This window comes from Acipenser ruthenus, chromosome 27 (assembly GCF_902713425.1).
Source record: "Acipenser ruthenus chromosome 27, fAciRut3.2 maternal haplotype, whole genome shotgun sequence".
Taxonomy (NCBI): domain Eukaryota; kingdom Metazoa; phylum Chordata; class Actinopteri; order Acipenseriformes; family Acipenseridae; genus Acipenser; species Acipenser ruthenus.
The window spans coordinates 4,092,016-4,119,360 of NC_081215.1; the positions used below are offsets into that span (position 1 = coordinate 4,092,016).

At 41.2% G+C, this 27,345-nt stretch overlaps 1 protein-coding gene across 9 annotated transcripts in view; it reads left to right on the forward strand.

Moving 5' to 3' along the window:
• Positions 1–27,345, forward strand: part of LOC117432416 (sterile alpha motif domain-containing protein 11-like) — a 98,545-nt gene that overhangs the window by 66,250 nt on the left and 4,950 nt on the right. For all 9 annotated transcript variants that reach the window (XM_059002276.1, XM_059002277.1, XM_059002282.1 and 6 more), the window contains 7 exons: positions 4,399–4,523; positions 10,694–10,786; positions 14,453–14,614; positions 20,402–20,540; positions 24,685–24,800; positions 25,394–25,472; positions 26,332–27,041. In XM_059002276.1, the coding sequence (XP_058858259.1) occupies positions 4,399–4,523; positions 10,694–10,786; positions 14,453–14,614; positions 20,402–20,540; positions 24,685–24,800; positions 25,394–25,472; positions 26,332–27,041 (1,424 nt within the window). The remainder of the gene's footprint in view (positions 1–4,398; positions 4,524–10,693; positions 10,787–14,452; positions 14,615–20,401; positions 20,541–24,684; positions 24,801–25,393; positions 25,473–26,331; positions 27,042–27,345) is intronic.

Below are 27,345 nucleotides of genomic sequence, written 5' to 3' on the forward strand. Positions count from 1 at the left end.
TCATCCTACTTTGTAGTGGGCTGCATGGGCTGCGCACTAATGCTTAAAGTGTCTTCATACCAGTCGTTGGGTCTGGTTAATATGGTATGGGTACAAAACCACTCTCTTTATCCAGTTGCTGTTTTCAATTGTGGCACACTGCTTGGCAATGTGAGCATGATAGGGTTTGACGTGGACTGCAGTTTCCAACACTGCAGTTCAGATGCTTTTAGCAAGCATTACATAAATTACAAACATTGTAAAATTCACAATAAATAACAATTGCAACAAAAAAAGACCCAGATCCCATTGCCTATATAGAAAAAGAGCATGCATATTTAAGGTAGCTATTTTTTTTTAAGGTCATATAAAGGTAAAGGGTTTCAGACTAGTAACAGATTCAACACAGTGTGCCAGTGCTCTGAAATCCTATACATTTTCATATGCGTTGCATTAGCAGGAACGTGTTGTGTCCATAAGCACCGGGTATTACATATTTGTCTGGATTGCATATCCTGGGGAAATGTCTTTATACATAATTTAGTGGAATGAAATCTTTTCAGTCACCTGATGGGCTCGAGTTACTGAAACAATCGCCCTGTTGCCTGGCACCTCCTTTATGAACAGGCTTAGGGTCGTTAATATTGGGGTCATTATGTGCGCTGGTCGATTGGGATGAAGGGTATTGACAGTTTAGGATGTGATTATGAAGATTTTCTACATGGTGTGCATGGTGATAAGACAGCTTGATCAGCCTTAGCTGTCACTGCCTTGATCCAGGTCCTTCCCCTCTCTGCTGAGTCAGGGACCCGGGTGTTAGCTGCTTTGACGCAGATTATGACCTTGCCTGACCGTCCAGGCGCCCTCATTAGCAGCCTGGCAGCAGGAGTGGGGACAAACTGGGGCAACACGGTGAAAGTATGTTAGTTTGTCCTCATTCAGCTTACCATATATATATATGTAATCTCCTGAAAAGCATCTTCGCCCGGATAATAGCCTACTTAATAAGTTTATGAAGGCATTCATTTTTTTTTGCGTGTGTGTTTGTTTTACAAGCAGGGGCATTTACCCTTTTATTAATAAAAGAAATTACAAAAAGAAAAAGCTATTTAAAATATATGCATGAGAGAGCATTTGCCTTTTTTGTTGTAACTTTCTGCAGTCAGGACAATCGTGTTTTGAGGCGCATGCTTTATTAAAATGTCCTGTTAGACTTTAATATTTCTCTTTAACAGTGTTCTTAAATGTTGTTTTTGTGGATGTCCGCGCACATGGACTACAAGACTCGTTTACCATGCTTTTTATTTTAAATGGGATAGCAGGCAGAGTGACCCCTGTATGCATTCAGCATGTGTTAGTTTTGCTGTATTAATACATATAGGAGGCTGTGTGGTCCAGTGGTTAAAGAAAAGGGCTTGTAACCAGGAGGTCCCCGGTTCAAATTCCATCTCAGCCACTGACTCATTGTGTGACCCTGAGCAAGTCACTTAACCTCCTTGTGCTCCGTCTTTCGGGTGAGACGTAGTTGTAAGTGACTCTGCAGCTGATGCATAGTTCACACACCCTAGTCTCTGTAAGCCGCCTTGAATAAAGGCGTCTGCTAAATAAACAAATAATATTTTCCGCTGTCTTTTTATATATATATATACATATCCTCACTAAATCAGGGTGGAATGAGATACAGATGTCTGGATCTGTGTGTGTGCATTTTTACATATTTTGCCTAGTGATTTATTTTACAGTATAGTCTTTTTCCTCTTGTTTTTTTGTGCTTGCTGATTTGAGGGATTCAGGACATTAACTGAACAATCATTAGAGGAGCAGCAGCAGCTTCGGAAACTAATTAAAGGGGCTGCCAATAGCTGTTCCCAGGAGCTGCTTTTAGGGCTTTAACTGGTCCAATAATAAATCTATTGCATTTCTTTTGCATCGATAGAATTTAAAGAGACAGTACTTTAATTTGTGTATTGTTGCTACAGAGCACTGTAGATTCCAGATACTGTTAAAACAGTAAATGCAACAGATAATGTTATTTCTAAAAAGGTTCTTTGTAAAAATAATTATTCTTTTATATTTAAAGTACCATTGAATTGTAGTTTTGGCCACGCTGCTTTATAATTACTGTATATTGTGGGATGCTGTTTTACTGTCTTGCAAACAAAAGCCTGGGACTTGGTCAGAAGAAATGACTACTTGTGTTTTATTTTTACAGCATGCAAGCAGTTACAGCATGATGGCTATCTATTACCCTGTTGGGTTTGTGAATTACATTCTGCGAACAAGAATTCTGGTTGCAATAAACTTCAGTACTACAGCTGGAGTATAAAGAACAGCTTGGGATCCTGTATAGAAAGGCAGCTTAGTACTTTATTTCTATTGCCGTACAGAGAAGACTTTGATATCTGCTATTTGTTTTTTTCATTACCCTGTGAGATTCTAATATTAACCCATAATCCGGTATTTTCTAACATTATGCTAGTTAAGGGGATCAGCGTTCTAATCTGATTTTGATCAAATACCCCTATGACACACTTCTTAGTACTTGACAATTCAAAGACAGGACACCATGGCAGTGCAGCCCTGCACTGTGAATATCCCAATTTTAATCTTTAAACCCAAGTACAGCCTAGTAGTTAGAGCTACGGACAGGCAGCATAAAGAGTTTCAATCCTGGCTAACAGTCGCTTATTCTCCTTTATGCTTCAGTATAAACCCAACTACAAAACTAAGGTTTCTCAGTACAGTACCATGTTCATTTTGCATCCTTTGCTTTGCTTGGTTTTTTTGGTTTTTGCATGTAAAGCACTGCTCTAGTGTAGTAAGAATTTGTATCTAGCACGGCTGCAGGTTCTTCCACTGCAAGAGAAATGTAGACCCCAGATTTCCAGTTTATTTCACTAGGAGCACCTGCATGTTTTACGTGGCACCCCTGTGGTGCTTCAGTGACCCCGAAGCTATTTGAAGTGCACTCTGTGCAGGTGGCATAATGTTGATAACGTTCTCCCCAGCATGCTTCCCTTTGACTAGACCAGCCCTTGTGTCTACAGTAAGGCTTCCTAACACAGTCATTGTATAAGGTGGGCAGTGTATGTTATGTATTGCATGAATGAATCATTGACAATCAGAGTGCATTCCATGTTAAAGCTGCCCACACTGAAAAACATTTTTCTAATTGGAATAACAACTCCAATAAAGACTATATATATATATATATATATATTTTTAAAAGTTTGAAATAGTGGAATTAACAAAATGAAAAAACATTTTTTAAATGATTTTATGTTATGAACATGGTGTTGGTCAGGTCTCACAGAAGAATATAAAGTGATGAAATACATGATTTGAATACGGCATATTATATTATGTAGCTCTAGCAATACACTTGAAGTATTTAATACTTGATTTGCAGAGGCAATCCTTTTTTTTTTTTTTTTTATTGTCGATATATTTAAGATTACTCTTATCCAAGCTTGTCCTCTGCACCTGACATCCAGTTATTGATTGGGGGTGATTAAAAAGAACCCATAATCATTTCATTTTAAGCTCCTAAACTTCTTATAAACCCTGCATGTGTTGATTAACGCATCTTAAGGTGGCAGATAAGACAGGATAAGCCACAGAATTGCTTGATGCAGGAGTCTGTGTTTTTCCTTAAGTCCATTTATGTGATTAAAATGATGCTTATGTTATGGGTCTTGAAAGGGGCCGTCTGTTAGCAAAAATGGTTTAGCATGTGCTGGGAGATGCATTCTTCTTAAGCAGCTCTTTTAAAAACAACAAACAGGAGGCCGCAGACGTTGGAGGGGCGATCGTGGTGCTGCGTACGGAAGACAATCTGCAGACAGACGTCAGCTAAATGTAATGATTGTCTAGAGACTTTCTGTCACTAACATATCTGATTAACAGAGAGCTAAACAACAGATTAGTGGCACTCCTCACTGGGTTTAGACGTGTTTAAAACGGCGCGGGTTGGGAATATTTTCAGCACATTGCACTAAGATGTTGTTTAGGCGCAGTGGTCTTATTTAGGGCAGGAGCAGTCATTGATAGATCGTTTGGGTTCACAGCAATGTGTGTTCTCTGCTGGTCAGATATGAGCAGTGCACACTGCTACTGTGAGTAAACGTTTGTATGCCAAGTTTGATTATACTTTCTAAGGATTTACCTTAAGGTGTCTAAGGGAGTATTTCCAACGGAAAATGCATTATTTAAAAATGTCTTTGAAATATTGTTCTTTTAAATATTTGTTGCAAGTTTAGGTTGCCGGGCGGACGAAAAGATTATAATTTTGTCTGACACTGTTGTCAGGAGGACAGATAGCTTATTGGGGCCCTAACCTTATAGGGGGGGAAAAAAGCAATATTGATCATGTGGTCACAGATTAGAATTTCTTACCTGTATGTTTCTGTTTCGTTACAGCCGTGACAGTGATCTTTCAACTATCATCTCCAACCTGCATCAAAGCCGACACTTCGTTATGCCAGAGAGCCAGTCCCGCAGCGAAATCAAAAGGAATCGCATTGATATTGGCTCAGGACCAGCAGGTAGGACACCGGGCTTTTAATCTCCTATATATTTGTATGTCCTTTTTCTTAAGTATAGATTTGTTTGCTTTTTAGCTGTTTTTCAATTCCGTTTGCTGACTGGTCTGTTTGCTGTGTGTGTTTTAATTTGCGTCTGCAAACTTTTAAAGGAAAGGGAAGACTGTCTGGAATCCAGCGCTCTTAGGAGAGCATGGCTGCTGTTTGGCACTCGTGAAGCCCCTTCTGCATTTTGCAGTATCATACATTTCAGTATTTACCCCAAAAAATGATTTTAATGCTAGCAAGAAAATTACTCAGAACTGCTATTTATCCTGCCTGCAAAGTTTCAGGATGTTGTTTTTTTTTTTTTCTGAAACAAATTGGATCAAACTTTTCCCTTCAGTATAGGCCCTAAAGGTATTTGGGGTGATAGTGGTCTGTGACTTGCAACACGGAATGGATGTTTTGAAAATTCTGCTAACAGTTTACTGATATTCTTTGAGAAATATGAACCAATGTAATACTGTCAAGCGTGGGGTTAATTTCACAAGCATGATGGTTATTCAAGACGCACTGATTTGTTCGTTCCCCTGCAGAAAGTATAATGTTTCCACTTTAAAATAATGCGTCTTGTATCTGAAAGATTGCATGTCTCTGGGTCCCTGGTTTCGTTTGGTGTCTGCTTATGGAATGAGAAAAGTAAGCAGAAGGCTATGTGGTGTTAAAATCTAATTGCTCTATCGATCTGCCTTGGAGCCAGTGATCGCAACCTTAGTAATTCAGATATTCCTCTGAGTGTGTGTGGAGCGATGCCTTTTCTCTGTACGCATCTACTCTGTCTTCTCAGGGAAGGTCTATAGATGCTGCAGAAAAAAAAAAACAACCAAAGCAATATTTTTGCATTGAGCATGGGTTGAGTGTTATGACGTTGTGATTTTAATGATGTGATGTGCTATAAAAGACTTCATCGTTAATGTATTTTTAAACAGAGATGATCGTCTTATTCAGTCTATAAAACTGTACAAATGTTGCAAGGCTTTTCTTGGATTGCCAATGAGAATGGAGGGGCTTGCGGAAAACTCTTAATCTTAATTGAGAAAGATGCACAAAGGGATGAGCGAGCAGGGCACCCTCAATGGAGCAGGGCAGCAAATCTGATTATTTGTGGAGGTGTAATACAGTAAATGCAAACACACCTGTGCAGCGCGTGACAGCATATTGCAATTACAAGGCTGTCGAAGGAAACATTGTGTCAATATTGAGGCCGGGCTGGACATCGACGGAGATGTAGGCATTAAACTTTGTTCAAACAAAACATTAAGCACAGAGATAAGTATTCAAGGTGGCCTGTTTGCACTGTATGAAGGGGCTTCCGTCCTTGTTCAAGCATATAAATGAAATTGACATCAATTAGCTTTGTCCTTTTAAAAGCAATTGGATGCCAGCAGTACCTGTCTAGCAGGCAGGCACTTCAGTGCAGACAGTGTTAATGTGAGGATGGGAGACTGAGCAGCCAGGCAGCAGCAGTAGGGAAGGGAAGGAGAGGCCTGGTGGTGAAATATACGTTAATTACATTTGAGAGAAAAGACATTCGAGACGACCCAGGCATCTGCAGCAAGTGACTGGAACTGCCTGAGTCGCAGCCTTTGGGATTGGATTGGCTGGGAGCTGACAGATAGACTGTCTGGAGAGCAGGCTTATCAGCGGCTTTATGGGCAGGGCTGGAGACTTTTACGGGCAGCGCAAGGTGGTGTTTTTCATGGATAGCGCCTTCCTGGGGGAGGGCTAGTCAATTAACCCCTTTGTAGGTCAGTTGGGATATTGGCTGCTCTGCTGCTGCACCTGTGTGTGTGTGTGTGTGTGTCTCTCTCTCTCTCTCTCTCTCTCTCTCTCTCTCTCTCTCTCTCTCTCTCTCTCTCTCTCTCTCTCTCTCTCTCTCTCTCTCTCTCTCTCTCTCTCTCTCTCTCTCTCTCTCTCTCTCTCTCTCTCTCACTCTGTCTCTGTTGCCTGTCGAGGGCGACAAACTGGTAATTGCTTCTCTCTGTCATGGGATGCCAGGAAGCATAAGCGATGATGGTAATGGTTGACTGCAACCTCATTTTCTTTATCAGTGTGTTAGAGGATATTTATTTATTTATTTATTTATTTATTTATTTATGTATTTATTAATTCATTTATTCATTCAACTAAAGTTCATGGTAATAGACACACATAAATGTTATTTTAGATATTTGTTATTGTTTTTATTATCTTTTAAAGATTTAAAAGGCTTTTTTTTTTAATTTTATTGGCGAGTTCTTCCAGTGTTCTTTGGAAATATTATCAGTCACGTGTCAGTATCCGAATGGGAAACTACATCTGACTGAATTTCACTCCTGTTTTGGCAATTAGACCTTCATTTAAAATTGCTATCAGGGCAGACGCATGAACATGACTCATTTAAAAAATAAGGGTATCTTTAGTGCTCCTCATTTTTTTGTCTTCTTTTTATACATATGTTTATGCAAATACTTTATATTATAAAATATATATGTATCCACATGCGTGCTGTATGAACATGCTGGCACTGTACGGGTGTATAGTATGTTGACACGAACACTGTAGAACCCTGTATACCTCCCTTACCTTAGTTCCTTAACGTTGCTCTGCTTGAATACAGGTACACTGTATATCGTGTGTGTTTTGACCCTGACATTCTCTATTTAGCGAGCGCTGCCGCTGTCTTGTGTTTACTTAGCCCTCTCCAAGTCCTTCTCGGAGGAGACCGTTTCCAGACTGTGGCCTGTCCCAGAGGAGGCCTCTCTCTCTCTCTCTCTCTCTCTCTCTCTTCCTGCAGCCAATCAATGGGAGCCTTTCAGCCTCAGCAGGGCCCTGCAAACATGAGATCAATAAGTTATTAGCACCATTCTGTCAGCTGTAATGTGGGGATTGATCGGGGCCGGGGCTCCTGCACGCTGCCTGGCACTCCCCCAGCCTGATAAAGATGACAGATTAAGGGAATAAGAAAAGGGAATTAAGGAGTCTGGCTGTCAAAGCTGTCACTGGCTGGGGAAGAAGAAGGAGCAGCACTGTTGCTCGGCTGTTTTTTTATTTTATTTTTTTCTCTTTACCCTGGGCGTTTTAGAATGAGTGCAGCCTGTCTTTAAATGGTTTTAAGGGTTAGATCCCGGTGGGGCAAAATTAGGCTTGAGCCCCAGATTGTTTTACTGTGGAATGAGCAGGAAAAGCTGAATGGGTTTAAAGGAAGATCAGCAAAAACCTTTGGAGCTTATCGGAGTATTCCAGTGTATTACTCAAGGTCTTTTAAGTGGCTATATATATATACTTACACAATAATACATTCGGACCACATGAGTGCAAGGTTCCTTTTTGGCAACTATACTTTTCCCCAACAACTGAGCTGCCTTCACTTAACTGTATTTGATGTACACATGCAATATGTGGTCCAGTTGAAACTGTTTATAACAAGCACTTGTTTCGCATAAAACAAAGCATCTGCCCTTTTAAGAAGCAACATTTAATAGGTATTAAAAGCTTTCAGGCTGGAAATCTCTGACACTTAGGCAGATATTCCATGGAGCGGGATAGGGGAATCTCTAAAGGCTTTTGATTCTGGGCATCGCTGTCTACGTTTATTGGCTTTACTGCCATCTGGGTAATATACAGCCCTACTGAGGTTCTGTACCAAAGAACCACTCCAAAGAATCTGGGACCAGGAGATTTGGGAGGTGTCTCTTCTTTAAGGAGTACTGGCAGAACCAAGTTTACATTGGTTCAGACACTCTAATTTACCAGGGGTGGGAATAAGAATCATTACAATCTAAATGTGCCAATATGGAAAAGCCATCTTGGAAGAGTAATACTAAAACACACGACACACTTAAGATGCATGTCAGAAATACTTTTACAGATTGAGATCCCGTCCAAATCCAGGTGATAGCACTATATTGGAAAATTGCAGTGTTTCTATTTTGGAGAGCATTGTTCAGAGTCCTTTTGGTCTTCAGAGGAACCCCATGTCAGGGGTTGGGTTTGGGGATGCATTGCGTAAGGGTTAGGGGTTTGCAGCTGTGTTTTTGCCTGTGTTTATGTGCATGTAAAGCACGTGGTGTTGATCAGCTTTCATTCTTATGCTTTTCACTGTATAGAAAGTATTGTGTTTTTTTGTTTTATCATTTTAAAGATGCAGATGTAGGTGGGACATGTAATGCCCCAATGGCTCTTCCATGGAAACAGCATGAGTAAGCATTGTAGGAATACATTAAATAAGCATATGTTATGTAGGTACAAATAACAAAATGTGAAATACACCATGAATATCGTCATCGTTATTGTGTGTGTTCCTGGAGGGTAGGGTAGTTATAATTTCCCAACGTTTTTAAAGGAGTTTATATTACCGATAGGAACTTTAATAAAACTGTTTCAGTGATTTCAGCAGTAGTGCAAATTCTCCTGTAGAATAATGACTTCCTCTTTTCATTTTTTTGAAGTGAGTTTTTTTCCTGAGCCAAAAATCGGAAGGGGAGGTCAGAACTTACTTCCATCTTGTGCCCCTTTAGGTTAGAGGAGCATCTCGGAATAACTGCACTGGTCCTGTGTTTTCTACCTAAATGGTCTTATACGATTTGGAGAAGTTTAAGATTACAGAGCTTGCTTCTGATCAATGTGTGGCTGATCAAAATTCCTTTTTGCTCTCTTGTTCAGCAGCAGCCAACGTGCACTTCACTCACTGAAACACGGAGGCGACAGCAATGTGACAAAGGAATCACAAGGCTGGGATTTTGCAGCCGTCTCTCATTTCCATTGCTTATTGAATGGGGGAACTAAATGATCAGTCACACTTTTTTTTTTTCCAGCCCTTCAGCGTAGGTAAGAGGCAATCTAGGCACATTAGAAAGGCTTTCACACTGGCCTATGCCTCAGATGGGAATAATAGTTTCCCCTTGTGATTACATCAAAAGGGATCGTTAGCAAGCCTCCCCTTGCTGCCTGGCTCACTCAATAGCTGTACAGTATAGCGCTGTGGCTATAGAATTTCTTTATGCACTTATTGCAGTACAAACTATCAGGCGAGATGTCTTTCATTAGAGCAGCATGCATGCATACTGCAGAGAAGATTGGCCCAGGTAAAGGTTCTGTATTGTACTTACTACAAGGCAAACTATATGCTGCACACCACAAAGTGCATGTTGTGTCACCCGCCTCTACATGGTAAAAAGAGAGATGTCAGGCGGCTATCTTCGGGTTCAAAATAATCATTTCCTATTCATTGAGGTAGCAGCCTGCACAAGGGGGCTGGTTTCCTGTGCTGGTGCTGCTTCTCCTTTTGTGTATCTGCTGTAAACAGCAGTTTATTCCTGAATGCTCAGTCAAAATGCAGATGCCAGTTAAAGATACTGCGTGTACGGCAACTGCTGTGGCAGTATCCAGTTTGAAAGTGGCAAATTGTACGTGCATCCGTCTCCGTGGCTTTTTTATTCTTTTAGAGAACCGTCGTTTTAAGGTTGCTGGTTTTGAATATTTTGATACAGAATAAAAATGGGAGGAGTCTGTGTCTTTAATAACCCCGGGGTTAGTTGAGTATGATGACAAACGGTCTCTTCCTTCCTGCTCATATGCAGCATCATGCTTTCAGTTTCCACAGTGTTATTAGGGGGGGTATTGATTTTAAATCTATTCAGCGGGATGCTGTAATTGTACACTAGACGTTTGGTGTTGGTGTGGAGTGCAGTGTTAATGCAAGGCTTCTGCATTTCCATATACTCCAATGGGAGGGGAATTGCAGAGGACCTCAGGGCTTTGAGAGAAAGAAAAGGGAGGACTTGATAAAAGAGATTCACAAGGGGCTTTAGCTTTAGAACAAGAACCACAAGCAAAAAAAAACAAACAGGTAGTGGAGCATAAGAGAAGGAAACTCAATAGGAAGTGAACTGCAGCCTCAAATTGTGTAAGAATTCAGGAAAGGGTTATTTTCTTTTTCCATTCTCTTTTTATAAACTGTTAGACCATTTGAAGCCGCAGTACTTGTAGGAGTAGCTGAAAAACAAAGCTAAGCAAAATGATTTGATGTTTTTGGTTTCGAGTTACCATTTTGGTGGTGTTTTAATGGTGCGCTTGTCAAAATTCTTAATAAACACTGAAAAGAGCGCTGGAACTGAATCCAAAGTAATAGTAATTTCTTCCTTTTCTAGATGAAATCCTAGGCAAGAGAAGAGTATATTCACCTAACAGCAGCAGCGAGTGTCCTTCAGAAAACAAGAAATCAAGAAGCGTGTCTCCCAAAGGTAAGTGTGTGCGTGTCTGTGTGTGTGTGTGTGCGTGTGTGTGCGTGTGTGTGTGTGTGCGTGCGTCTGTGTGTGATGTGTTTGTGTGTCTCCTAAATATGCACAGCATTTTTTTTTTTTAAGGATGATTTTTTTTTTTTAAGGATGATGTTCGTTTAAGGTGGGGGGTGGATTTTGATCCTAATTAGCCTGCTAATGGTGCTAAATTGACTACTGAGTGGTGATGCAGAGGCAGCCTCCTACATTGCTCATCACTGTGTGATGAAGCACCCCGAGCCTGCACAGAGTGGGTTGGGCTTGCTTGCCGGAGGAAGTAATTAAACAGAAACGAATGTGACTGTGAGTGTTTGAGATCCCCGAGCCACGGGATTCACGTGGAACTGGGGAGAGGCAGTACAGGACTGTTCCCAGCTCGATCTCCAAGTTAATGCAATTTCTAGAGCATTTGAAGTCTGTGTATTGGGGTGGCAGAGAGAGATCTGCAATAACATATTTTGGTTTAGTGTTCTTGGTATTTTGGTCAGTGCTCTAACCAGGAGAGAGGTTGCTGCTGGATGGTTGAGACCAGTTTTATTTAGGCTCTTTGCATGGAACTTGTTTAGCTGTTTTGACACTATTATATTGACATGTTTTTTTTATATATATATTTTTAGGTGATATGAAAACTTTTAAACACACATTACAATTAATGTGTGCTCTCATTTGACTACAGTTTAATATTTTGCACATGTTGTTATGATTTTTATTATGATATTTATATAATACTAATAATAATACCAATAATAATAATAATAATAATAATAATATGGTTAATAATTTTATACATTTTAAATATACTATAGAAAAAAAAGTATCTTGCACTTCATCACTTAATATCATTTCTACAGTTTATTTTAAGAAGGACCTATCCATTATAAACGTATTAGAAACAGCTTTGCGGTGCCCCACTACTGACATTCATTTTAATGACGCTGCCCCAGGTCAGTCTGGAAGCTGCTTTAGCACACCCTATGGGTTTGCTGTTGGTGTGCAGGCACCACTTCCCTCAATTAAGAAGTGAGGTCATCAGCATGTGAAGTGAGGTCATCAACATAGCTGCCACGCCTCACAATGGGCTGCTGTTACAATAATTCATTTTCACCAGGAATTATTCTTTTTTGCTTATGTGTTGAAATGGACAGTCAAATACATCTATTGTAGTGCAGAGTCACACTGCCACACTGGTATTGTCTGTTAATTAAAAACTGCTGTTTTTGTCTCTACACTCCAAGCTGTAGCGTTAGCCTGGGTCACAATTTAAACCAGAAACCGACTGAAATTTGTTCTGCTCCTTCGCTAATTTTCACTTGCCTGGCAACATACAACAACTCTGGGAAATATATTCCAGTTTATAGTAAAAGAAACTTTCTCAAAGAATGAAGATAAAAACCAGTTACAGCAACGGTTACTATCCAGTCAGATTTCAATCTTTTTTTAAATTCATGTTGGATACAGTACATCAATGCACTGAATCCATTACTAATTTGTAGATGGCATTATCACTTCTCAGTCTGAAAAGTTGTTTGTAAGATGTTAAGCCATTACAAGATTTGCCAGTTTGTCTGACAAGGGATTTAAGTCTGAGCATCTTAAGTTGCAGTCAGATTTAATTGAACCAGCGAACTGGCCACCAGATTTCAGCTTAGAGATGATTAAGACCCCAGCGCGACAGATCGTGTAAATCAAGCCTTTTGTTGTCTAACAACTGATGAGTGCTTTTCACAGTTATTTCAATGCTGAGTGCGTTATGACCTGTTTTGTTGGTTGTCTGAAAAACAATATCCAATCCCCTTCACACACCTCATTGAAAGACAGCATAAAAAAAGGGCAACGCTGTAAGTTCAACCCCCAGAATGATTTTAACAGCGACGCTTATAAATGAATGATGATTCTTAGTATTTAGCGCTATAAATAATAGATGATACAAATTTTAAAAGCATTGATTGGAAAGTGCGTGTGAGTGTGTGGGAGAGGCTGGGAGGGGGTGGGGTGATGAATCAAATGTTTACGCTGGTATTTTACACTACATATGAGGAAAAACAATGTATAGACTGATATATAAATGAACTGCTAGGACAGATGCATGAGATGCTGGCTTGCAAATAAAACCTATACACCTGTGTGTGCAATGGCTTGATTTATAGTGGATACAAAAGGTAAGGTAGAGAAAATGTTTAACCTTAAATAAATGGTTCAGGGATAATGTAAAGCACATTGGCTTAACTAACAATACTTTTAATATACAAGTTTATACTGAGGTTTGAAACCCTTCCTCATAGGCAATGCGTTAATAAAGACACAGGCAGAAAGGAGGACGCATACTGTGTGTGTTCTGTTCCCTGTGTTTTTTATATTGTTTTAGGATAACCAGCCTGAAGTAAATTACAACAGCCCTGGGATAAATGTATTTGATTTTAATAAGTGCACTCCTTCGATTTTTCTCTACCTGCTTTACACATTAAATAAACTGTGAAATATTGAGTGAATTAGTGAGCGGTCCTTGCATGCTAAAGTATACTAGCTGTACAATTCACTCAACATGATTAACAGAATTTGAGAACTATGGAAACAAGGGAGCGCTATTATTATTATTATTATTATTATTATTATTATTATTATTATTATTATTATTATTATTATTATTATTATTATTATTATGTTTCATTTAAATTTGTGCAATGTATTTGACATAAGTTTGCGTTCTCTAAATCTGAAGGACTAGAGCAGATTATAAAGCATACAGCTTTTTAATAGTCCTAGAGTTCTGAAGAAACCCTTGTCTAAGTGAAGGAGGCAGGAGGGGAGACAGGCAGATGCTGCTGTCTGAGTTTAGACTATATCAAGCGCATCTTCCGTCACACCTGGTTGACAGAGAGATTTAGTAGGATCAGGCCCTGGTATGACAAAAGCAGACAGAAAAGCTGCAGTGAGCTGGAATTATCACCGGTTGAGCTGAGCAAAATCTTCTGTCTTTAACGTGGAATCCAACCTTTTTTTCGGTGCCCCGTGGCTCTCACACACACCTGAAATCTGCTCAATCTGCCCGGCTGCCAGATTTAGACGTGGTTAAAAGTAAGCGGAGAAGGCGAGCGCTGTTCCCTTCCAGCCAGCGACGTGTGTCGGGTTTCAACGACGATGCTAAAAATAACCCTGCCGGTAAAATCCCTGGTGATTTTTACCGCTGCTGCTCCTCCTGCTAGTCACTTCTGTGCAATACCACTGATTTGCATGAGGAAAATAAAAAATAGAAAAGATCAAAGTGCAAAAGTTCAGCTATCTCCTTGCAAGACACGACTGCCCACGTGCTCTATTAATTAACTTTCATCAGCATACACATGGTGCGCTGCAACGTGCACACAAAACCACAGATTTTGTTTTGATCGATTTTTCTTTTTCTAGATACTTTAAGCTTACCTAAAGCAAGAAAGCAGAAATGAGTATGGATTAAAAAAAGAAAACACACACACACACACACGCATATACCTATGATCATAAAAAAAATAACGGTCTTGCATTCTCATAATCTAAAAAAAAAAAAAAAAAAATCCTGTAAATGTTTACCTGTTCATGTTTTTAAACTTGACGTGACTTTTATTTAGACTGTAAAATAAGCTCCCCCCTCCCCAGAAATCTCCCACACTCCTGTGATTGAGGAGCTGGCGTTTCAGATGACCCCTGAGGAACACTACAGACGGATGATGTCTGCGTTGAACGAACACGGCTCCTACGAGGAGCAGCAACAGCGCTTGTACCAGCTGGCAAACAGCATGGGCGTCTCCAGCCATGCAGGTAAGGGACCACGCCCGGGCTCAGTTGCAATCGCAACTGTGCAATTCGTAATTCAATACAATTGCAGTGGAATTCTAGTTGAAGACCTTGACACACCTGCGTAATTGTAATTAAGCCATGTAATTGATGAATTATAGTTCAATTATGCATTTACTAGCCATACTTTTTAGTATATTTGTAGTTCTAATTGTAACTGTAATTGAGCACTGTAATTGTAATGTCAGTAAACAATTATGCTGTAATTAAGTATAATTGACCCCTGTATGGGACTTTTAATTAACAGGAAAAAAAAACCCAAACCATTTCCTACCAGTTAGCAGGAAGAGCCCTGAGAATGGACACGCACAGTATTTTGCTTTGTGATTTAATGACTCTATCTGGCTTTTTTACAAGGAAACACCCCTTTTTTATGTGTAAATGTGGCCAAAAAAAAACACACAATAATACATAGAGTAATAAAAACAGAGTCTGCAGAAAAGCAAACGCTTGCGTTAGGGAAGTGCAGGGCATAACAATGCTTTATAACAGCTAATTAAAGCATGTGAAAGAGCGATGCGAGAGGTTCCTGCACCGCCTGTCCTTTCTGAAGAGGAATCCTGTGCGTTAGCGGGTTTGCTGGGAGCTGTTTGTGACGCACAGGTTCCTCGTGGGGGCTCAGTGTGGTGCGCATTGCTGCAGTCAGGGTGGTGTTTGATGTGGGCCGATGGTCCTGTTTAAAAGGGTTAAGCCTGCGCAGTGCTGAAGGGTGATTGTATTTGTTCATTCTCGCAGCTAATAGATGAGGCTCTCTCTGTCCATTAGTCCTGACGAAGCCACCCAGTGAAAATGTGTTTTAAAGTGTATTACCCATTTCTATTCCTGGAGCCGTCCTACCCAATGTCAAAATGTCAATCAGTGTGATTTCCTACTGTCAGAGTGCAGCGTTGTAAATAACAGACCCATCTGGGGTTTATGCTGGTGAAGGATCGATGGAGCCTCTCTAATTAGCTGCAAGCCAGTCTTCTAAATTACTGATGCCATGGCAACTCCAAGTAGAGCCGTGCCCCCCCTCTCTCTTCATATCATTAATTTATTAATACGGTGGGGGGGCTGGAAATTACAATAAAATACAAATTCAGCCTCTGCAAGATTCCAGAAATGTTAGTACCACATTAATTGAGCTGAAAACCTTCGCCTCCCCCCCCCCTTTTTTTTTAAAGCAATATAGATGTTACTTTTACTGCCTTGTGCATTCAATCCCTGTAATCAATCCAGTTTCCATTAAGATATCCCTTGATATTAATTTGAAAAACCTTAATTGCTTAACACAAATCATACTCTTGATTTGGAATTATATTTGGAAACTATTGCATGTCCTTTTGAATAACGCTGAAATACTGGATACAAAATCTGCTCATGTGAAAAAAATAAAGCCCTGTAGTTGCACTAGTCTCCTCTTTCCCTCTCTCCCTCCCTCCCTCACTCCTTCCTCTCAGCGTCCTTGTGTTGTGCTGTGTTTGCATGCAGCCCCTTCAGAGCGCACCTGCATTCCGGCTCAAACTCTTTCAGCTGGTTTGTTTTGGCAGGTGCTCCTCCAGCCCTGCCTTGGGGAAGCTGAATGCAGATTATTCATGTTGCGAAAGAAACTTCAGAGCGGCTGGCTGAGCCTGCGGAGCAGACTTCGCGCCTGTGCTGAGAGGGAGGTGCCACTCCGGGCTTCGCTGAGCCTTGGCTGAAGCTGACGCTTCGGGAAAAAAAATATCAATTGCTCCCCTCTCTGACAGAAGACTAAACAAAAACACTTGTCAAATTTACTGAGACCAATTTCATAAACACATTGATTTTAAAGATGTTAAACCTAGCAACGAGGAGATTTATGAGCATTCAGGTCTGCTGAACAGTGGACCCTTTATTTTAAAAAGCCCACCTTATCCTTCAGGCTGTGTTTCCGTGGAACCAGTCGCATGAGCTTTGTTTTGTTTTGAAAGTGTAAGGCATGTAATACACAGTTGGTTATGTCTCCCTCGCTCTTGACGCAGAAAACGTTGCGTGCAGTTAAGCATTTAAACGCAAGGTGTTTTTGAATGGATCAAAGCAGAACTTTGCCTGAATCTGCATTTACCGATTTTTAGTATCTTGCTCTTTGTTTTAGCAACCTCACTTGTGATAACACTGCAGGAGTTTATTTTTTCACTTCCTGCCGCCTTGTCCCAGCATGCAGAGCAGAGCTTGATAGCATTTAAACAGATAGGGATCTGGGCAGGGTGCTGCAGTGTTGTCCCAACTCTCACGTGTACAGTACCTGCTCCTTAAACCACCTGGGATTGTGATTTAAGTCAGGGTAATCTTGATCTGGCGGCTGTCCGTCTGTCTTTTCTTTCTTTCTTTCTTTCTTTCTTTCTTTCTTTCTTTCTTTCTTTCTTTCTTTCTTTTTTACATGTTGAAATTTAAATTAATTCCAGTGGTCACGTCAACAGAGAATCTCCATGACAGGCAGCAGCCACAAGTAGAAATCTGTATCGTAATTTGTATTTGTTATTTTATTACTGTAAGACCAGAGGGGGGAAAAAAAAGAGAGACAGATCAGTATAGATAAGACTGTGCTGCACTGGAGAGGAAATTGCAGGACACTGAAATGGTTTTTGACCCGACCAGCAATTAAATTGAGTAATCTTCCAACTTCAGCTCTCTTTTTTTTTATATTTTTTAAATTAAGTTATAGTTGCAGGTTCAAATGCACATTCTCATAACCTTGTAATTCTATGCATAAAAATACCTTTGAGTATGTACAAAAGTAAGCAACATATAGTGAAAATACATGTAATTATTGGCTAAAGTACAGGATCTGATTCTGAAGGGTTCCTGACAGCACAAGACATAATGCATGACTACAAGGGCTGACCACAGTACCCCAGGCTCCCAGAGAACAGCAGGCTCTGCAGCACAAGTTTTCCATTGCGGGTCCCCACAGAGCATCCTTTCATGTTTTTTGAAGCTCAGGCCCTGAATTGAAAAGCCTGTGATGGGAAGAGTTGTTCTGCAGTGCAGTGTGCAGTACGCTCCTCTGTGGTGCTAGTACTGAGGGCCCCTGGATGCAGGTTGAAAGGGAAAAACAGTGTTGTGTGAAGGCAGGGAGGTCCCACGGGTTTAGTGTAGCCGAATCCCCTGTGAGCCCAGCGCTTGATTCTGCCGGCGAGACGCTGAGGCAGAAAGTAAAACCTGTGGTGAAGCAGCACCCGGGCTTACAGGAATAGCGGCACGCCATGGGGGAGGGGAATCTCTCTCTGTGGTTACAATGAGGAGAGCACCTGCAGCACAGACCTCGTGGGTCTCCTCCCGGGGGAGGGAGGCCTGGGTGAAAACAGTAAGTAGGTTACTTACCAGAGCGCGTTCCCTTAAGTTTCAGGCAACAAAAACATATTCACATTGGAAATTACCATGAACAAGCGGGCACCTGTAACACATATATATATTACTCTTGCTTGCTTTATAAGCACCACTGGTTAGTCTGTCAACTATTCCATTGTTTAAAAAAGATAGACATGAGAGTCCTACAGATACAGAAATAGAGAGAGTATACTAATCACGGGTTAACAATGTTTAATATTGTCCCTATACTCCTATAATGATATTTTTTTTGTTCAGATTTTGATGTGTTCCAAGTTGGCATGTGTAGATGGAACGAGTGACGGCAGTGCTGCACACACAAACATGTTCAATTTCCATACCGAAAACGCTGTGCAGATGTATGTTTTCGTGTTCAGGGAAACCAGAGATTATGGGATAAATTCCTCAGTAATGCTGGTTAAAACGGATGAAGAAAAAGACATGACAAAGAGGATGAGCATAGGGTATTGGAATGCAGGAGCCAGAACCAAAAACCTTTCACAACGTTGTGAAGAAATGGAAGCTGGAAGTCCAGTGGCTTTTCATATGCAGGTACGGCAGCCGGCGCACAGCTTAGTGGCAGAAAAAAAGAGCTCCAGTTGTCAAAAGAAATGCAGAAAGGGAAAGGAGGGCTCTTTCAAGTCGCTGCGTTTTACCTTTCTTACAGGCAAGAACCGTCAACATAAATACAAAAACAGCACAATATTTATACCATATTTATATCCATTTTCTGGATTTTAAAAGCCCCAAACTTAGGAAACAGACTTCATAGATATGGCATGGGTTTTCTTGATATATTTGTATTGCTTTTTGGACTCTGAAGCTGTACAGCACGGGTTAATGCGAGAGTAAGTTGGAGAGGGGAGCTGACTGTACAGTTTTGCTCACTGTGGAGGCGGAGCAGCTCTTTTAAGGTTGCCCTTTTTGCTTTTGCATCTCAAGGCTAAGACCAAGGCATAGCTCCGGGTAGCCCAAATGAGTCACTACTACAGATTAAAGAGAATAATAGAAATCGCTAAAGCTGCCACCAGCAAGGCGCAAACCAAGGGGGGCAGTGCTTTTGTTTTTAATTGAATTTTATTTTGAAGCTAGCGAACACCTTTTTAAAATAGCAACTTAGTGAACAGGGTATATACTGTTATATATTCTGTAGGGTATGGAATGTATCTATCAGCAGGGTAGTGATAATATATAGGCATCCAATATATGTGGCTGATTTTCTTCCTCTCTTTTATGTATTGCGGATTGTGTGTGCTGTGCAAGGTACTGGAGAGGTTATTGGTGTGCTAGCCATCCTCTGCCGTTGTTGAAATAAACAGATCAATATCTGGGATTCTGTGCATTGATATTTGTGTGCTGCTGGAGCTGATTCGCTTGTCTTTTTATATGCGTGGTGTGGACACTCTGGAGTGCCTGTGAGATTTACCAAATTAAAAAAAACAATAATACAGAACAGGGAGGCTTTTCTATTTAACACCCTTTTTATTAGTTGCACAACTTCCTCTCTGTGCTAAGGCTAAGTGGATAATTATCTAACAGTGCTTCATACCCAGGCTCCTCTTCACCAGTAGACAAGTAGGTCGATTTAGATTATAGATCTTAAAAACTGGAAACGACTTTTCAGCTTGTAAACTTCATTGAAACATAAGCGCGCATCTTCTAAAACTCCCTTTTAACCTGTCCGGCTTTTTATTTTCTGAAATCTCTTTTTTCATTTGCGCTCCCTGATGCAGGGATTTACAATAATACCCGCCAGAGGGAATTTGCAGATATAGGCCCTTTCTTGTGGTGCTTTGGCTTGGAGGTTCATAATTACTGTTATATTATTTAAATAAAGCTTTTATTATTCTGCTGTCTTGCAGTGCTCCGAATTCATAGTACTAAGAACTAGTACTTCAGAATACTCAGGAAAAGCAGTTTGATTGTTGTATTCTTGACGTGCAACTGTTTAATGCTTCAATTAACAAGAACTGGGTTTCACGCATTCAGCGTGTTCTTAGTGTGCACCTTTGCATTTAGCAGTAGGTGTGGAAAACCCCTGCAATCTTCTTTTGAAAAATCAATGTTGATTACAAAAATGACTCAATTAAACAGAATTGACATTTAATCCAGGTTCAAACGTTCTGTTCAACACTGCATGAAGGTGGGGAAGTGGGTTATACGCACAGTACTTCCAATAAAACCAACACAAAGGTGTGAGGTCTGGGTTTACAGCTTGGACAAACAAGTCCTCCAAACTGCGCAGTAAATTCATTTGCCACCAGAACTGCTCATGTTGTTTTGGATTTAGGGCAAACTTGGCATGGAGTGAGGCTGGGAATATTGTAGCAGTGAAAATTGCCCTTGATGGTATATCCATGCATTCTCAATGCAGTTGACATACAAGGCAGTGAACTGAAATTCCACTTCTCTCTCTTCTAGACATGTTGCGAGCCCGTCAGGAAGCAGCAGTAAGGAACACCAATGCCATGGAAGCTCATCTCCCTTCGGGCACCAACTCATCCAGCCAGAGGAGAAAGCAGGGTCTGCCCCAGCACCGCGACGCACACTTCTCCGAACGGTACCGCTTCACACGTTGCTTTTCCAGATGTTGCCTTATTTGTCATCCTCATGTCCTGACTGAAGCTTTCCAGATCTCTGAGCGAGGTTTTTTATTTATTTATTTTTTGATCTCAAACACAATGCAAAACTGCCCTTGTCAGATTGCATTTAAGATCCAACACCATCTACATGTATTAGGACTTGTATTCTGGGATGCAGTCTTCAGTATTGTGAGACCCTGTACTATATAACTGGCTTTTGCATTTCATGCATAGGCTTACTGGATCAGATGCATGTATAATTTCTTATGGCTAATTCCTTACAGCTAATACCTCTCATTCTATATACAGTATATCTAATCTTTCTTTCTTATGCCATGTTGTATAATGTGGCTGTTTTAACACAGTACTGCCAAATGCATCCCAGACATAAATCAACTACTAAAAATAAAAAAGGAATGTTAAAAAGCTCTTTTAAAAGTTTAGATTTCAGCATGTTTGTGCAAAAAAGTGGAATTCTATACATATAATCAATGTTACATACTGTAGGTTAAATATGTATTATTATATACATATAAATGGCTGAAACAAACAAACAACAAAAAAACCCTTCCAGTTAATCGGATGTGCCAGTTCGCCTCTCCACTCTGGATTTCATCTCGTCCAGCTGTATTTATAAGACTCTAACACACCAGTGCTTGGGGCAATGTTGACGACCAGCCCCCTGTATTAAGTGTGTGTCAGGCGCTCTGAGTTCTCTCTCCCGTACACCTCCTGAACAGAATAAATGCAGCAGGAGAGGCTGGGTAATTGCCCGTCGATTAGTGTAGGGAACCAAAGTATCAATAATGGGAGAAGCAAGGAGATGTGGGCCGCCCAGTGTGGTGGTGTTAAATTTCCATTTGTGCTTCCTGTCGGCAGCTCTGCGGGGATCAGGTTGGACTGTGAACCACTGCAGGTTTGCTGAATAGAATAATTAGCCACATAGGACTTCGCTGTATTAGCTAGTGCTAGAAAACTGGAGGTGGGAGTGAGAGCGTTATTTTTTTTTTTCGTTTTCTTTTTTCTTTTACCCTTTCAGCGCCTGGCTTTTCTGAACTCTTTGTCCAAATGGGTTTTAAAAATGAACCAATGTCTACCTTTTATTATATAAACCAAAGGCAAGGCTTGATTTGTTTTATTGTTTTTTGTTGTTGACCATGTTGCCACTCATCTGCATAAGGTAGTAAATGCTTCTCCTTTATTTTAGCTGTTCTAGATAGTGTTGGGTCAGAGCTAAGCAGCTTTACAGTCAAACGTGTGTTCAAACAGAAGTTAAAGACTGCAGTATTTAGATGGTTAAAGAAAGAGGCTCTCTTTCTATTCTTCGCCAGAGCGTAACCTGGCATAGATTTTTCGTAACTGATTATCTGAAGGCCATTAGCACTTATTGTTAAAAACAAATCATTACGGAGATCAATACTTTTAAAGCCATGCAAACCATTTGTCTCAGATTAAATGGCATATCACATTTAACAACCTGCGGGCAAATCCTAATGCATTCGGCATGTGAGCTAGCAGTTTAAACTGACACTGGTCTGCAAAAAAAACCAAAAAAAAAACTCATACATTTTTCTGTCGGATTTCTTGTTGAAGAATTTTTTGGGTGAGGGCTGTAAGCTTATCACTAATGCCGTTTAAGAGCTTGGCTTGATAAGTGCTGTTTTATTGTAATTATATATATATATATATATATATATATATATATATATATAATATATATATATATATATATATATATATATATATATATATATATATATATATATATATATATATATATATAAATATTTTTTTATTTTAAAAATATTTCAACCACCTAGTTTCCTACCCCTATTTTTTGTGTGCGTATGTGTAAGTATGCATGTGTTCTTTTGTATTTGTTCCTGCATAAAACACTTTTCTTAAAAACACTGTAGTAAAGAAAAGATGTGTGCTGCAGAACACCAGCTGCACGGTCACTGCAGTGAAATGGTTAAATGCTGCCTGATTCCTAAATTGCTTCCTATAAAACTAACAGCACGTCTGCCGGGCACGTCTCCCCATGATTACAGCTAATTACGATCGAACGGACGCCTCCTCGCCTCCGTCCTGCAGCTTTAATTGACCGTTATTCATCTACAGGCTGTCCGGGGCGGCAGAGTGCTTGGCAGCTCTGGCGACCGCGGCCTCGGCTAATTGTGAGGCCTCAGGGATTAGGCCAGGTGATTACACACTTCACAGTGTAATTACATAAGCATCGCTTGGCTGCTGCACCGGCTCGGAGCCGAAGGTCATGGGCTGCGTTCCCCGAGATTAATTGGAGCTGCCACTGAAGTGCAAGGCACTGGCGGAGCGGTTATACGATTACCATTAACATTTCAGCAGCAATGGATCGATCAATGATTTTCTCTCCCTCCCTTTCCCAGACAACAGAGTGCAATTAGTTTAGAAGTGAGCAAGGAGGTACATTTTTTTTAATTTTTTTTATTAGGGTAAGATTTTGATTCTGCCGGGTTTTTTTTCCCCAAGCTCCTTTTAATTATTTTTTTTTTTAACCCAACCTTGGGCAGTTTTGCGGCCAGACTCCTGAAACAGAAGTAAATAGCAAAGCACTTTAGTGATACGAGAAATACTTTTTAAAGGTGCGAATGTGTTAAGATGAGTTTTAGATTTGTTTAGAAAAAGAATGGGAGTTAAACAGGGCTTATAATCAGATTTCAGAGACACACACAGTTGTTCTAGGCAACTAGATATGCACTGGATGTTGCTTTGGGGTGCCCAATTATAAACTAGCCCTAGAGGGTTAAATATTCCATTTCAGCTGTAAGAACCTGATCTCTCTTCCCCTCCCTCCCTTTTTCAAGCCCCTGGTCTCTCATGAGAGGCAGCTGTGGAAGAGTAGAGGAGCCAGTCTTTGGTAATTACTGGTCTGTAAGGGGCTGCAAGACACCACCTTTTCATAGGCTTAACACAGGGGGGCGGGGGGGGGGTGATGGAAAGAGTTGTGTTAATTAAGAAACCCTTAAGCTTGCAGCTCGGGTAAAGGCAACGGCATTCTTCCTGCTGCCAGAATATGACAGGCTCTAATTGTGTATTCAGAGCTCATTACAGGTGGTGGTGGGGGAGGGGGGGCTATGGAGGTTTCCTATTTTTTATTTCTGAAGATGGGTGTGAAAACAAGCCTGTAGACAAGACATGACAAAACCAATCTCCAGTGCAGCGAGATGGAAGTGGAGTCTGAGAAACCACAGAAAGTTTGATCTGAATTGGAATAACACTGGAGGATCATCTATATTGTGTGTGCTTTTCACAGTATTTAGCAGTCTTTGAAATCGGGACCCGTCCAAAAGCAGTACTTGAATTGTAAACCACACACCCAGATAACTGCTGGCAGTTTCCAGTCCTTGAGACCAGGAAGATGGAGGCTAGCGTTTACTGGAATTAGCAGTAGATAATGGGAGGGAAGAAGACCAGCACTCGGATCAGTGTTGACTTCGTGTGATCTATGAAAAAGATCTGCCTTGACAGCAGACTGTTAACCGCATCAATATGATTACAATTCCATTTTTTGTATTTTTTAACATAGATTTTAACACATTTCTCTAAACTGAATCCAGATGTGTATGTCTTTTTGGATGGTCACCCCAGCAAAGCAGTACTGTAACTCTTTCAGCTTTCAGCATGTTCCTATTGTACATTTAAACCTTTCCACTGCGAAAATGTATACTCGGTAAACTAAGCCAGTTTTTTCTCATGTTGAAATCCTGAAAGGCTGTGGTACAGGGAACAGTTCCCCATCAAACTTATGTTTGCTAACAAGAGACGATGTGTATGCAATGGGCACCTTTAGAAATGAACCACTGTCAAGCTGCTGAATAGGAACACCTGCAAGTCGGGTGCGAATCAAAACCTGTTCTGCCATCCTGATTAACAAAAACCAGCACAAGTGTCAAGTCATGTTCTGGATGTGCGCTGGATTAAAATCAATTTCTGAATCTGTAAACTTCCAAAATGTAAAAACTAATTGAGTAATGCATTATCTGCTCTCTCTCTCTCTCTCTCTTGAAACCCTAACCAATCCGAGTGATCTCCAAAAACCCACACTGTTCTGGAACTAACGCTGTCTTTCTTTTACCCTCGCAGAGAGATGTCACATCCGCCCCCTTTGCTCTCGCCACAGAACGCTCCACACATTGCGCTGGGCCCTCATCTGAGGCCTCCGTTTCTGGGAATGCCTTCCGCTCTGTGCCAGGGGCCAGGTTAGTAAGCGCTGACTTTCAACCAGCACTCAAGAAACTGTTTATAGCTGAACGATTCCTCTCATGGCCAGGGGCAGCCAGATGGGAGTTGTACTGGGGGGGAAGATTAGAAGCATTTGCCAAATACGTGCACACGCAGCACTGATTAATTTTTTACGCAGCTCTAATCCCAGTGATTTTGAGATTTACATATGAAGCTTCATCTCCCTGTTGATAGTCACAGTGGGCAAGAGAGCAGATCTGAAACTCTGATAGACTCAGTTAGCAGGTGCTTGTGTATGCAAGGTTGTGTGAGTTACTGAAGTTCCATAAGGAACAGTCTAATAGTGATGACAAATACAGCCCATTATAGAGAACAGACTTTGCTGCATGTTTACAGCCTCAGCTTCCCAGTAGGAATTGGCAGCAGCAATCACTGAGTAATAGTAGCATATCCTTATAGAACAGTTTAGACAGTATGCAGGCTTGTCATTCTAAACCAATCAAATCAGTGCTCTCCTGATTGGCTTTGGTGGCCCAACATCCAACTGACAGTGTAATGAAAGCAATGTCTGTATATTAAAGTATGTCATGATCCTGTCCCCCACACACAGGTTATGGGTTTCTGCAGCCTGCACAGGCAGAGATGTTTGCTCGGCAACAGGAGATGCTGCGGAAACAGAACCTTGCAAGGTAGGGTGCATCACAGAGACGGGAGGGGCTTAAAAAGAAACCCAGTGCCATTTCTTCCGCTTCGGTGAAAATACAACATGAAACGTGCTGCAGCGTCACCTCCTGCCAGTCTCGTCCTGCGAGGTCCTGTGCTTCACTACCTCAGACCCAATCGCACATTCATTGCCAGTGCAGGTTTCTCATTAAAGCCAGGATGAGAAACGAGATTCCTATCGTCAGTCTGAAAAATTGAATTCAGAAGTCTGTGCTCCAGCCACGCAATTAAAACATAACATTTTATCAACACGTAATTTCCTGCCTAATCTAGCGGCAGACATTGGATGGTTTTATATGTTGTGGCATATTACAACGCAGTTTGGAAATTGCAGCTGAGCCTTGCTTGCCTTATCTAGGAGCACCACCTGATCCTGCTTTGCACGTTTCTGCTTCACTTTTGAGAGTTCAAGCCTACTGTAGCCCTTGATATTTTACACAGGTATAATATTAGGTACCATTTATAACAAAAGCAATCTAAACTGTGGTAATATCAGTTTGGTATATTTCGGTTATAATACATTTCTTAGATGATGGAACTGTAGATTGCAGAACAGAGAGGTTGATACCTGGTCAGTGTCCTCCTCCTTGATTTAGTTTTTTAAGTTGGCAAAAGAGCTTAACTGTCACCCTACAGGGCTGTCCTATATAAACATATAGTTTAAAAAAAAAAAAAAAAAAAGTGTACTGGTTTTTTTGTGCAGGTATTAGTTGTCTGCTATGGTTAATTAGCCAACAACAACAAAAGAAAGCCCCTGCCAATATTGTGGTTTGACGTAAAGTATTTCATTTTGACTGAGACTGGCTTATCTGTCTTTCCCCCTAGGCTGGAGATGTCAGCTGAGCTACTGCGGCAGAAGGAGCTGGAGAACTTACACCGGCAACGTCTGATGGCGGACCCCCTGTCGCTGCACCCTGGCATACCCCCGGATCACCCGGCCCTGCGCAACCTTCACGACATCCCTGAGGGACACCCGCTGCGCGAGGAAATCTCCCGCCGCAATGCCATGCTCGTGCTGCGCCACAACAACACGCCGCTGCTCTCCCTCAATCACCAGGGGGTGCCGGGGGGCACCCAGCCCAAGGAGCCCAGCTCTCGAAAGAGCTCCCGAAAGGGGGGGCACCACCGGAACGAACTGCAGGGCCCCCCCGAGGCCAAGGACCAGCTGGGGGACACCCGGGCCCGAGACGGTGTCACAGACTGCAACGACGAGGAAATGAAGGACTCGGAAAGCGACACTGAAGTCAGCGACGACAAGGCGGAGGGCTTGTTGAAGTCCGACAGCGGTGCCTTGGCTTCTGAACACAAGGACGGCAAAGAGACAGTGAAGCCCTGTGAGGGCATGAAAGAGTTAAACGAGATGTCTGTTGGTCAGAGCGCGCCCTGTGGTTCCACGGGGGCAGAGTCACCAAGCCACCCCTTTGGTCCAGGAATCAACAAAAACGAAGTTAAATATCTGCCGCCTGGAGCAGCACCCCCACCACTGCCTCTGCCATTCGGGTTTCCATATGCTGCCAGCCCGTATTTCCACACTGGTAAGACAACTTTATAGTCCAAAGACCAATCTGAAAGAAAATTGCTTATAATTTTGTTATCTTGAGTGTGACCCAAAAGATACATATCTCTCCTTTAAACCAGGGCGGTGATGCAGGACTAGAAAACACATATCTTAATGGAAACTATTTCTGGAAACAGAAAGCAACTGGTTACAATTACTGAAAGTACAGACAGTGTGTTTTAGGTTTCAGGTGGGCAGTCTATTAACAATATATATAAAAATTGCATTTTGGATGCCGACTGGCAAATGTGAAAATTGAACTAGTCGTCCGTAATGTAAAT